The sequence below is a fragment of the Ochlerotatus camptorhynchus genome, unplaced genomic scaffold (assembly GCF_037179485.1).
Source record: "Ochlerotatus camptorhynchus isolate MF236.1 unplaced genomic scaffold, CSIRO-AGI_Acam_v1.1 ptg000306l, whole genome shotgun sequence".
NCBI lineage: Eukaryota > Metazoa > Arthropoda > Insecta > Diptera > Culicidae > Ochlerotatus > Ochlerotatus camptorhynchus.
This window is the reverse complement of record NW_027040794.1, coordinates 175,728-189,675: the sequence shown is the minus strand read 5'-3', so window position 1 is coordinate 189,675 and position 13,948 is coordinate 175,728. Positions and strand designations below refer to the sequence as shown.

Sequence of the window (13,948 nt, the reverse complement as noted above, 5' to 3'; positions counted from 1 at the left end):
TTTTAAAGCTGTAACACATTCCAGGAGACATTCATCCCATCGACCTAGTCGTTTTTGCCGAGATTGGCACCGCCGACCAGCTCGGGTTATGCTTTTACTGAGATCTCAGCAAAAGGTCTGTTTGATGGATAATTGTTTATCAATTACCAATTGCTACACTGAGCGAATAAATCTACTGGATTTCATATGAATGTCGTATGCATTTTTGCCACAAGATATTCTTTGAAACTTCATATGATTCATACCTTAGTCATGTAAGAAGCGTATATCGTTGGAATTTTAATACCTCGATTTACTGAGCTGGAAAATCATCGTAAAATCATGCAAGTTTTATTAACAATTACAGTTCTAAATTACATTTCTTTTACGCAAGCGCGTATGAAAAGTTTGTTTATTCAGAAAAGTTCTCTTGAAGTGCGTTTGTCATAAATAGGCTGTAAAAAATTCTACACTGGTGGAAATTAATATAACAATAATTGAAAATGCATGTCCCTGCAGAATTCCAGGGTGGTTGAAAAATTGAATCCATTTGAGTTTGCTTTTAGAAGACAAGCTATCGTGCTAGAATCAATTAGATCATATTAGAAGGAGAAATAAATCAAAACGTGATTTTGCCCTTTGGTAATAAAGATAAGGACGCCATACAAAAATATATGTGGAATTCGTCATGTTATTGCACAAACATAACAAATGAATTACATTGCAACTCGGATTGCACAAAATGTTGTCGGAAACAAAAGACTCACATTTTCTATTGTCCCACATTGACATTTGCGAAGCGGCTTGTAAAGTACCCTTAAAAAAATTGATTGGCCATACATTGTTTTGGAAATTTCAAATCGCTATATAAAATACTAAATGAAATCGTGATTTCGTTAACCTTGAATCCATAAACATGATTTCGTTCTTTTTACCGTGAACTAGGATCACGAGCAGAGCTGCAGTTGTCATTTTTAGTCGTTTTTAAAGACCAGTTGTTTAATAGGCAAGGTGCGAGTTCATTTAAATATATCAGCTAAATATGAAATATTCCGACGGTTGCAGTAGCGAGCGGTGGCTGTAGAATTTGGTAAACTAACGAGTGATGAATTCGCTAATCAAACTTACGGGCACTGGTACAGCAGAAAGCAAGAATTATATAATCACAGGCATCTGTTTAGGAGGACCTGCAGATTTGATTGAACATTTGCAAACAATATTTCACATTGGAATTGAAAATTTTGATTTTACCCCCCTCGTCGTCACTGGATAGCCTACCATTTATTTATATATGTCAACCTTTAAATTTATTTAAGTTAAGTTAAAACTACAAAACACTTCAAACATGATCATTTACATTTCTAGAGAAGAATGAAAAGAAACGTCTCCGAAATGTTTGTCGTGGCAGTTGAAAATCGAACACTGATGAAACTCGGTGAAACGCTTGCTGCAGTCCGCTTATTGCACCGTTGATTGCATAGTTTGTCCGACGTAGTAGCATTCTCAGCATAACATTGTTACGAAGCATTCGAGGTAAGACGTTAATGTTTACTTGCTCCAAGATTGCGGTGCAATCCATTCTGCCATGTAACGTGGTTGCTCCATGGTAACATTCTCAAAGCGTATCGTGCAGAAAGCGGCGTTGAACGGACACGACTCTCTCAGTACCAGTGTTGTAGTTCGGACTCCAAACCACAGAGCAATATTCTAGATTGGAACGTACCAGGTAGCAAAAAAAAATGACTTGAGGCAATGGATGTTGAAGATTTTGGGAAAGTACGTGCGGGACAGAAATAGTAGTTGTCTCTCTCATTTCAACGCATATTTTACTCCGCTCCGCTAATGCACGCTCAGATATGAATACACCTTAAAGGTGATGACACTTCACACTTCACAGAAGAGCGTAAAATTATTAACTTTTTTTTAACTCTTTATTTGTTCCAAATTCAAAATAAATTAAATTTCATTTCAACCTAGGGCCTCCAGTTACTGTGTTTTTACATTGTTCCTGCCTTGGTAATTAAGTATTTTAAGCAGTTTTTTTTTAAAACCTGCATGTCAGTATAACAATTGAAATCTTAACACTAAAAATTAAAACTAAATCTTATCTATGTTTAAAGGAAATTAATTGTTGCAATTGAGGATTGCAACGATTTTTGCCTAAAATTATTATTTATTTTTTTGGACTTTTGTTCTAAAGTCTCAACATTCAAAATTCTAACGGGTGTTCAATAAAAAATGAGATTTTTTTCAGTCATATAGATTTTTTTTTTCAACGAATTCAGTATTTTTTTTATTAAAAGCATAATGTTTATTCTTTAAAAAAAAACGTCAATGAATATTGGAGAAGGGGTCCCTGGTCAGCCGTACAACGCAAGTAAGTCGCGATGCTCTCACAAAAGCGCTGGACGGCACTGAAATCGTTCTCATTTTTTATTGAACACCCGTTATGTACCTCGGTAGTACTGTAAGAGGGAGGCAACTTCAAAATCATCTTCAGAACTATGTTCTGAATAAGAGGATACAAACATTTTATATCTTTGTTACATTTGGCTTGAATGCCCTCAATGTGATCTTTAAAAGTTAATTTTTGGTCAAGTATTAATCCAACATATTTCACTTGGTTTGACCAGAAAATTGGAACTCCGTTCATAGTGACTATGTGACTACTACTAGGTTTCAAAAACGAAGCTCTAGGCTTATGTGGAAATATTATAAGTTGAGAAATCTTCCATTTTTGTAAATAATAAAAGAAAATATCTTAACTTTTCTTCAGTCTGCTGCAAATAACAAGAAGACTTCTTCCTTTAGCGGAAATGCCTGTGTCATCAGCGAACAAAGATATGCGGCAACCCTGTGGCAAATCAGGAAGGTCCGAAGTGAGAATGTTATACAATATAGGACCAAGAATGCTACCCTGAGGAACTCCTGCTCTAACAGGTAGTAGTTCAGACTTGGAATTTTGATAATTTACCTGCAGAGTTCTGTCAGTTAAATAATTTTGAACTAATTTCATAATATAGAATGGAAAAGTTTACTTTTTCAACTTAGCAATCAAACCTTCATACCAAACACAATCAAATGCTTTTCTATGTCTAGAAGAGCAACTCCAGTTGAGCAGCCTTCAAATTTGTTTGAACGAATTAAATTGGTAACTCTTAAGAGTTGATGAGTAGTTGAATGCCCATGGCGAAATCCAAACTGCTCATCTGCAAAAATTGGGTCCGAATTGATGTGAAGCATCATTCTATTTAAAATTATCTTTTCAAAAAGTTTACTTATTGAAGAAATCAAACTTATTGGACGGTAGCTAGAAGCTTCAAAACCGAAAAAATAACTTGTTTTAAGCTTCGTACCATTACTTCTTATGCAATTAGACAACCCATGTGGGTGTTTTTTAAACTCTTCCAGTACACATTTGTTGAGTTATAAAGTATTATGAAACTATTGGACTATTATGAAACTGTGGGACTACCACTTCCATTGAAAAACACAGTTTTGGCAAAAATGCAAATGGTATGAGCGGTTTGCCGAGTTGAATAATAACGACGAGAGCTGAAAAAAAAAATCGAATTTTGCAACGAGTTGCATACAACATTGTTTACACTCAAAAGAGTGTCGAAAAGCAACACTTTTCGGCACTGAGTGCTAAAAAGTAGAACTTTTCGGCACTGATATTTTATTTAGGAAAGTAGTCCATTTTGTTATTCAAAAGATTGTCGAAAAGTACCCGCATTGAAAAGCCCTTACTAGCTATGTTTACTTTATACAAAATAGTTTTTTTTCTATAGTTTATGGTGTTTTATAAACATTAAATAAATTCTTATTTCTACTGTTATTGTTTTTGGTATGTTCCAGCTACATTTTGTTACGGTGGATTAACCATACGGTCGGTAAGGCTATACTTAGCAACGTGTGAAAACCTCTTTTTCAGAAGGTGCGGTAAAGTAACTGTGCAAAAAAAAACCTTGCGCACGCTCAGTCCGCATCGTGCTCTCTTGCCGTGCGGATCTATTTGCTTTTTGCTGAAGGAAGTGTTACTACTACCTAAAGCTACAACAAATTTAAACAGCACTTTTCAGTGCTCAACCTGTAAAAATTTTCTACCTTGTTCCAACTCTTATTCCTCTTCTTTCAGTTAGGAAAAGTAGGCTGTTACAAGGGGTAATCAACTCTGCACACGGCATTCTGTTCGGCACGTTAATACACATGATGACAAGTAGGACACAAAAAATATGATATAAAACGGCATCACTGTCAAGGGTTGACATTTTGCCAATGGTTGACTTTTTTTTACTCCATTCGGCTACTCATAGGTTCGAGGATCGTACCTTGCCACTTTTTGAAAAATTCCAAGGAAAAATTCTGTAAGTATTGCCTCATGAATTCCTTCAAAACCAACATCAGATTCGTAGCTAATTCGGGAAGCACGTCAACAGAATTCTTCCACACCATGGTCGGTCGATAGGGACTTACGAAATGCGTTACCTCCAGTAACGCATAAATTCCTGTAAGATCGTTCAATTTGACGGTACGGTACGGAATGCGATCGGGGAACAATATGGATAAAATCCTCTAAAAGACGACAAAATTGTGCCGGCTGTGAAGGATTTTTTGTTTGTTTCACAAGTTTGTTATGCAGAATGAACAATATAGAAAAAAAAAATCAAAGGGTGGGGGGGAAAGTTGTATTTCAGCCAGTTAAATCCCGGTCTTACCAAGGGTCTTCTAGGATCAATGTCTCGTTTTTCTTTGCGTTTTTATTCAGGTATCCACTCCCAGTTATTATCTTCTGTTAAACTAGTCTCAAGAGGACCCAGTTCGAAGGTCAATTGTAAGGCCTTACTCAATTTTGAATGTTTGATTCGCGGCAGAGAGGGTTTCGGTGGAGTTAGTAGTTCCCGCATGACGACACTAAAAAATTTGCTATTCGGAAAAATCCCACGGTCTGCAGTAGTATTGCAGATGCGAAACTAATCTGGTTCGCGAACCATTTCCAAAGTATGACAGATATGAGTTGGGGGGACATTTGATGGTTTCCACCTGTGGTACATTGGCCATTGGTTTTAATTGGTGGTACATTGTGGAAGGGGCCACAACTGCATAAGATCGTGAACTTGGTAGGTTTGCACGTGTCTGATTGGATTGGGGTAGGAGACATCATAATCAGCGATACGATAGGCTCAAGTGATGTCTTCGAGATCACTTACTTCTGAGTCGATCACATGAACTGGTTCGAAGATATTGTTTCTCGGGTGGGATTGAACTTTCACCCATTCGAGTTCTGGGTTTGCTTTGGTCGGGAAGCATTTTAAAGACAGCTGGTGGCAATTTCATCCACCATTGATCAGGCTACACCTTCGTTTCTGCACACGTTTCTTATGACCGGGTCGTATAGGCTGGATGGCTTCCAACTCCAACTCCTCTTCCACTGCCCACTCCGCTCACGTTCTAATGATTAGCTAAATGTTTGCCATTAACCATTAGAGAAATTGAAAACGTAAACATAATCTCAACAGTCATTATAACTTCAGGGTTGCCAAACTCATGGGATATTGACACCTTGATTGATATACTTCGGCCTACTTTGGAACGATCGGCACAACACTTGGCACAACGCTTGGCACAACGCTTGGCGCAGATTTCGATGCTGCTTGATCTCTTGGCAGAAATTAAAGTGTGCAGAGTTGAATACCCCTTGCGCCGTTATGTTTCTCTACCGCGTGATGAAAAAAAAATAGGTATTTTGATGCGGAATCACAACAAGCTGTCTACGATTCTTTAATCCAACAAGAGAACCTGTGCACCCATCGTGACCATACATAATCCCATTCTAGGCTAAACGGCTTTACGCATAGCCATCTCAACAAACATTGATATGAAGAGCTATGAGTGGGTTGGTTTATTTCCTTTAAATTCCGTTATAATTGCTTATCTTTTGACAGATGCGCTTATTTCGTCTACTACTTGCAGACTTCATCAGTTACAAGTGGTGTTGAGTAGTTGGCACTGATGAAGTCTGCAAGTAGTAGACGAAATACGCGTATCTGTCAAAAGATAAGCAATTATAACGGAATTTAAAGGAAATAAACCAACCCACTCAAAGCCCTTCATAAAGGGATTCCGTTAAAAGGTTCAACCAATTTAAAGGATTGATAGTTTAATAAAAACATATTCAGGCAAAAATATGATTCTTAAGATAAAAATTAGCATATTCAGTTTACGTTTTGTTACATATTGTTTGTTGGTATGGTATTCTGTTACTTTTATTAAATTAGATAATTAAGGCAAACTATATTTTGCAAACCATCGGATAACTTTATGTTAGCCACTCATGCACGCCGTCTGTTTATTAACTTCTCGCTCGACTGTTATCGCTCGAATACCTACGTGTATAGACATAAGGTATAGTATAGATTCACAATGAAATGTACTGTAATTCAGGTGAGACACATCAACCTGGTATGTAATGCTGCGGGTCCCACATATCGTTTTTTCTTCAGAACGACAGTCTACCCTTTTCAAGCTCAATTCGCCGATAACGAAATGTTTCAATCTGGAAGGTCGCTCCACTTCTTGTTGAACTCCAGAAGATTCAGAAGATGTCACTTGACCACTGGTAACAGCTGGAAGGATTGGAGGTTTTGCCGAAAGAGATACAAACTTATAACCCTGACACGCAGTGACGTATGCTGCTACTTCACGGCCAATACAATATCACTATACTCGATTTTGAAGCAACCATTCCACTAATGTTTTCCCGGAATGACCCTCGTAAGCCACCTCTTAGCGCTTTAGGTTCAACCAGTCTTTCTCGTACATGGACATCCCCTACGCATCCTACCTCGGAATCCTAATGTCAAACTTCAAGTCCCTTGGACCTTTCTAGGAAGGGATGTGAGGCGTTTCCCTCAAACACTTGCTGAACATCCAAATGCCTCGCATTCCATAAATTTTTGATATAAATACGACCACGGATTTCCTCTTCCGCTCACTAAGCTTTAATCTTTTCCCAGGTGACATAATCTAAGATGCTCTTCAATCTAATCTAGATCAGAGTCGATCAATATACTCAACATTCGGTAATTGAAATTTTTTCACTTTTTCAGTGTAGAAAACGTGGTAAACTGGCCACCCTTAGCTTGAAGTTAAATTTAGGGAATATTGATCTTTATACCCCGTACAAATTATGGCTTATATTATGTAATATAGTCTTACAATGGACACTCATACATAGGATTTCCAGTGAAAATTTTTTTTCGGGAAAGTTGGTCAGATTACCAATGTCTTCTAATTTGTGGGCTGGTTAGTTCAGTCTTATATCACACTAGTCTGCATGTGGACTTCACGTAGATGTCCTGAATTCGTAGATGGTGATTGATTTCATATAGCTTATAGATACAGGAAGTTTACATGTACGCTATTTCCGCGTAGTGAGATAATTCCAAATGTACCTGTGCACTAGGGTGTCCCAAAATTGCACTATGTCTGGAAATCTGGGGGCTTAACCTCCAAATGATAGTTAAAAGTGTTACAAACAAACTTTTGTATGGCGGCAACTCTGGGAAATGTTGTTTAGAGGTTGCCCCGACGAGATTTTTGGAAAAAGTCCATTTTTCATAGCTATTATCCAATAAATATTTTTAGTTCTTTAAATTTCAGTACAATCTCACCCTTTTATATTATTCACAGATTTCCAAGGGTCAAAACTATAAGAGAAAAAAAAATTGCTACGGCATGTTCTGTGTCCAATTTGTTAGTTACAATTTTTCAAATTCTCTAAAATGATGTTGTTTGTTGTACATCACTGCATTCAATCATCAAAAGTGGGTATTAAACATAGCGTTATTATCAATCAAATGCAGCATAAATATGGGAAATTTTATAAGCAAAAACTTTGCCGAAGACACTTTAACCTCATTTTTAACAGTTAAAAAGTTATTTGTGATTTACTGTGGAAAGAAAAGTTCAGAACTTCAATACTTGCAGTATGTCCACCAGCAAATTAAACTATCATTGAAATCGATAAATACAAATCACCTACTTTGTTGCAAATCATTTGATAACATTTGTTTCGATGTTACTAGAATTCAATACGAGGATATATGAGCGGAGAGGGATCACACAATTTATTAGTTTCCATTTGATTTCCGTAGCAAGCAGAACCAAAAAAGAAAATCATGTCACCAAAAACCAAGCTGCAAATATCATTAAGATCACTACGCGAAACCTAACCTAAATCTCCCCATCTCCCAGTGGTTTTCGAGCAATATGGACTCTCAATAAGGCCATAACTGGCCGAGCTCAACAAAATCATGAAGTTTAATATGTCGCACGCCGGGTTTTGGTTCTTGTCGAGAATCAGCCAGAATTATTCAGGGGCACCGTACCATTTCTGTCGTACCGTGGACTGTCAATGAGATCATTACCGGCCGATTTTTGTCAAATCATAAAGTTTGATATGCCTCACGACGGGGTTTGGTTCGTGTAGAGAATTGGTCACTTCAACGGGTGTACTGGAACATTTCCGGGGGCCCCATGAACATTTTCGGGAGGGCTAAAGGGTGTCCACGATGAAATTGCCACACACATATGTTTCGTCGTCCATGATGCAGCATTCAACTTTCGTCAGCATGTTGAGGTACAACTTCCTGGCACGGGTTTTGGCGGACTTGTTCTGCTTCTCGTCGCGATTAGGGGCCTTTTGTACCTTGAACGTTCGAAGCCCAGCCTTAGTTTTGGCCTTCTGGACAAAACTTCGGCTTAGGTGCAGCTTCTTAGCCACATCCCTAACGGAGGCGTTCGGATTTCGGTTGAAGGCCCCAACTACGCGGTTGTGATTTTTGGTGTTGTACGGAATACTTTTTCCTTCACTTCTGGGCTTCCGATCGGTGGTCAACCGTTCCTCGAACCGCTTAATCACTCGCAACACCGTGGAATTCGCGATTCCCAACGTTTTAGCGATGGAACGATGTGACAGATCCTTGTTCTCGTGATGAATGCGCAAGATTTTATCACGCACGAGCTGTTCTTTCGACTCCATTTCCGCGAGTTTTATCACAGGACTTTAAAACTGTAAATGATGTAAATAATGCACTATGAACTAAATCCACCCAAATTTTCATTAAATTCTACCCAACGGTTAAAAAGTTAGAGCAATTTCATAGTGTGGCAATTTCATCGTGGACACCCTTTAGTGTGACCGTGGACTGTCAGTAAGCCCATTACCGGTCGAGTATTTAAAAATCAAGAAGAATGATGTGTAGCACGACAATCTTTAATTCTTGATGATAATTGGCCACTTCCTTGAGGACACCAGAACATTTCCGGGGGGGGGGGGGGGTCTTGTGTGACCGTGGACGGTCAAGAAGGCCATTATTGGCTGAATCATGAAGTTTGATATGTCACACAACAGGTTTTAATTCATGTTGAGACTTGGCCACTTTTCCGTGGCAAACTTTACAATATTTTCTTGTTGCTTACGCAAACAAAATATTATCATAATATCTTATTATTTTATAATTTAATAGAACATTTTTTGCCGAAATGAATGGAAGGAACCCTGTCCGTGGGCATTGTTACATGCCCGGGAGGAGTAATGTGACCGTGGACTGTCAATAAGGCCTTTGCCAGCCTTTTTTTTATAAATTCATGAAGTTTGATATGTAGCACACCGGGTTTTGGTTCTTGTTGAGAAGTGACCACTTTCCCGGGGGCACCGGATCTTTTCTGTGATGGGCAATGTGATCATGAACCGCTGCCATTGGTCCAATAACATAATTTGAGTGAGAAAATATTATGTTCACCGTGTGTATAATTAATACAGAACATCTAAACCGAATGTCAACCCAAAGTGGCCCCAACAGAAAACCGGAATAACTCCGGAACCATGTATTGATCCACAATTTTGAGAAATATTGAGAAATGATGTTTTAAGAGCTAATTGAATTTGAAATTTTAACGAGTGTTTTCAAAAACATAATTATTAACGTATTAGTGTCCAATATCGGTCAACGATGATGGTAAGATGTTAAGATGAGAATACATATGTCGTAACAACGCCGGAATTGAACAGTGGACCAATGATGGCCTAGTTGTAACCGTTTTTGCATTCTGCGCGGAAGATTATTGGTTCAGGCTCAAGCTCTTCCGTATTACAGAGTATCTCGTACTAATTTCGCAATTCAAACAAACGATTATGTGATTTTTCATAGTGAGTCTAGATATGCTGGATTTCCCACTAGTATCGATTTCCTTCCCATGACAGATGGGGAGATGCAGAGGTGTTCTCGGCAACGTCTGTCAAACTAACAACCCATTCCTTCCTTCCCTTGAATGTACTGACTCACTGAGTATGGATTGCTATTGCCCCATCATAATCAAGCCTGAAAACGATTTAAAGATCGCCACAGTGATGTTCCTAACTGAAACATTTCAGTTGGGTTTCTTGTTCTACTCGCAGAAACTGTGCTTTAACGAAAACCGAAGCAACTGAAATAAATAAGTTTTCCACGCTTGCTTCCAGGTCATCCTTTCCATCGATGTAGGGGACGGGTACCCCATCCGAGTTCAGAGCACACTTCCCTCCAAGTACACCCTATGCGACAACCGATGGCACAATGTGTCCGCCTTGTACGAAGACCATCAAATCGTGCTCCGGGTGGACAACTATCCGCCCAATACTCTTCTGGTGCAATCCAATGACGTTCTGCGAAGGGTTGCCACAAAGGCACCACTCTATATCGGGGGACTTCCAGGTAATATTGCTGCCTGAAAATTCGACCGTTTCCTTGTGTTAAGCATATTTTCCTGTTTACAGACACCGCACCCAGTGGAACGCTCCTCCTGCGAGAGAACTTCAAGGGCTGCATACGAAATGTGGTGATACGAAACGAACGAAAAGATTGGACCGACATGGACAACCTTCACAACGTGTTACTGAGCGAGTGCCTAGCTGTTAATTAACCCATTTCGATCATTGCATCCGTGTACATAGTAGATCATTCTTTTACGCCAATACGCTTACTTAGTGAGGGTACAATGCAAGTAAAGCGAAACCTGGCCCTCGTTTCAGACCGACAGTCCGAAAGATGGCGAACTCCGACATACCAAAAACAACAAAATATATACTTATTCTGTATAAACGAATCGAAATGCTCCAAGAGGCTTCCTACTTTAATGTAGCTTCCTGTTGAACGTCGAAAAACCGTTTCTGCGATTGTAACAACGAAGAGATATGAACATATGTAATCAATGTGCCTTTCTTGGACACTTTCCCACATGTATGATAGAAACGTACGCGTACAAACCACCGATCCTAAATCATAATTTTGCACTTTACATCGTAAGTGATCGAATGCAACTAAACATATGTGTTCTAATTGAAAGCCTTGTAAAATACATTCAAGTCAAACTGTTGAGTAACTTTAAGTATTTATTTAGACAAACTTAATCCAATACAACTGCCAATCATTGTTTTCAGTGTTAATCCTATTCTGAACACTATTTATCGAAAGGATCTTAACAGTAAGATAAAACAAAAAAAAAATTGCTGCCATAAAATCGGATAGAATTACATATTTAATGTCTTATTTAACACTATGAAAGCCTGTTTCAACGGAGGGAATTCAAATATTGAAGGTGTAAATTGTTCTTTATTCATATTAATTTAAACTTTTTTTTTTTATAAAACTCTATTTCCTAAGCCCATGTGAAGAAAATGTAGCTAAATGTTTCTGTGAAATGGATCAAAGAAAACGAATAAATATTTTGCATGTAATATTGACTATGGCTAGAGCATATGGAAAGAAAGCAACATGTAAATATCACATAGAACAATAAGACATCAACTGGAAGATAGGGAAAGCAAATTGGACAAATATACATTTCTATGTTGGTTGGCTACTTTGTTCCACTCCAATCTAAGGCTATTTTTAACGCTTGAAAATGTGTACCTATTAGTCTGCCGAAGGCAGAGACTGGAATCGGTTGATTGTTTCAAGCAGTGGTTAGTGCGATTTAAATTGAGCCTGAATTTAGTAATTCCGTTGGATATCTCATCGATATCAGAGCGTAATTTTTTAATTCATGGCCGGCATTCAATCAATGGCATTAACTTTGCGAGGTTCGAGGTTAAGTTGCAGGTGGATTGATCGTACGTTTTTCGTTCTGGTAAGTATACTTTAATGAGTGCTCCCAAGTAACATTTTCGGTTCTATTATGAGTTCAAAAAGGTTCATAGGGCTTCACATAGATTTGAACCCGGAAATAATACCGGAAGCTTTTACTGTCGCTTGTTTAGAGTGCTCCTTGCTCCTACGTAGTGTGTTATGCTAATCAATCTTGAGCCATGTATGGAACTAATTCGAGAAATGTATAGCTTCTTACAGGATACGCTCTCTTCGATTTTTTGGTGGATTATTTTCGTGCTGAATACATTCGTCAAACTTCGAATCAGGTAAGCCAATCGAAAATAATTTGATGGGATCACATTAAAGTTCAAACACAAAAAAAGTGTGTGGGAGCGGGAATCTTTAAAAAACTTAAAGGGTTGTGTCCAAGACACGACCGCAGTATGACGTAGAACCAGGGATGGAAAATCATTTACATTCGTTTCGTGCATTCATACGCAAAATTGATGTATTTCATGCATTGTTGATTATTATACTTTATCTTAAATTTTTAAAGTATTTCAATGTTTCGGTTACGGTTCAAAACTCGTGACAATTCATGTTAGCATCATCAGACCACCGTTCATCTTACGTATGAGATAATGTATTTAAATGGCTAATGGCTAAGAATTGACAAAATTTCCCCTAAATAACTACCATGGGTTGATCAATATTGAGTTATTTTCCTGTGATCAATGTACACTAAATTTGACATCGACATCGACTACAATAGGAACTGACACTATTTCGTCACAATTTTTTTGTTGATTTGCACCTCAGTATAGTACACAAAAACGCCATGCATGTTGTGGGATAAAACAATTGCCAAAAAATACATTAAGTTTTTTCAGTAGCTCCATCATTAGTTTTAAGTTAGGTTTCTGAAGCAGAGAAGAAAGTGAAGATTGCATTTTATGATAACGCAACAGGCAGTTGTTTTACCTGTCAGAAGACGGTTCTTTAAATATTGAACAAAATGTCAACGAAGTAGGGGAGGAAGGGGTATAACGATCATATGGGCTTTAAGCACCTCTTTGTTCTCCAATTTGCAGGACAACCCTATCATAAAATTACCATGCATAATCATTATGTACTTTACAGCGTGTTCGTAGAATGATTGTAAAATAGAATACTGTGACTTTTCTCTAATTAAACGTTTGGTTTCCAATAAGTAAATAGGTGCTTAGTACAACTTTAATTGAAAATTAGGGGATTCAGCTATTGAATTTCAAAGTCAAATGCTCAAATGTTAAATGTGTTGATAGTAAACACCATAGTTATGGTACACCGGTGCAAGTTGAAATAGTACGTTTATCTCTTTGGAAGTGAATATTCATTTTTATGACTTTTGAGAGGCATTGTGTACTACCGAAAACTATATTAGAAATAATCTCAGTAATTATTCACTTCCACTAAGAGCTACATCTACCGTTTCAAATTCCCCACGCGTTTCTATTTGCCCCGGTGTAAGGTAATGGATTTTGGTTGGACAGATTCATGTCATTTTCGCACTGCGTCTAAATGTATGCCGTGTTTTTCTATGAATATTACATATGGACATATAAATGTGTTTGGTGAAAAAGTCTAACTTTCTAGTTTCTAATAATACCTAAAAATGAACAATGTTCTCAAACTACGATTTTATTGAAACGCGGGCTCGTAATCACACAAGCTTTCCTGAGTAATAATTGGGTTCTTTAATTTAAAAAAAGTGTGTCGATTTTATACATCATCTGGAAGAGCTTCGTTTTTTGAGCACAACGATATTTTTTTTTCGAAACCGTAGACTTTCATCTCGA

At 37.9% G+C, this 13,948-nt stretch overlaps 1 protein-coding gene across 1 annotated transcript in view; it reads left to right on the top strand.

Moving 5' to 3' along the window:
- wb (wing blister) overlaps positions 1–11,757 on the top strand; it is a 409,502-nt gene extending 397,745 nt beyond the window's left edge. The window contains exons 22-23 of the mRNA XM_065229029.1: positions 10,505–10,736; positions 10,799–11,757. Coding sequence (XP_065085101.1) covers positions 10,505–10,736; positions 10,799–10,944 — 378 coding nt within the window. The 3' untranslated portion in view covers positions 10,945–11,757. The remainder of the gene's footprint in view (positions 1–10,504; positions 10,737–10,798) is intronic.
- The last annotated feature ends 2,191 nt before the right edge of the window (positions 11,758–13,948 follow it).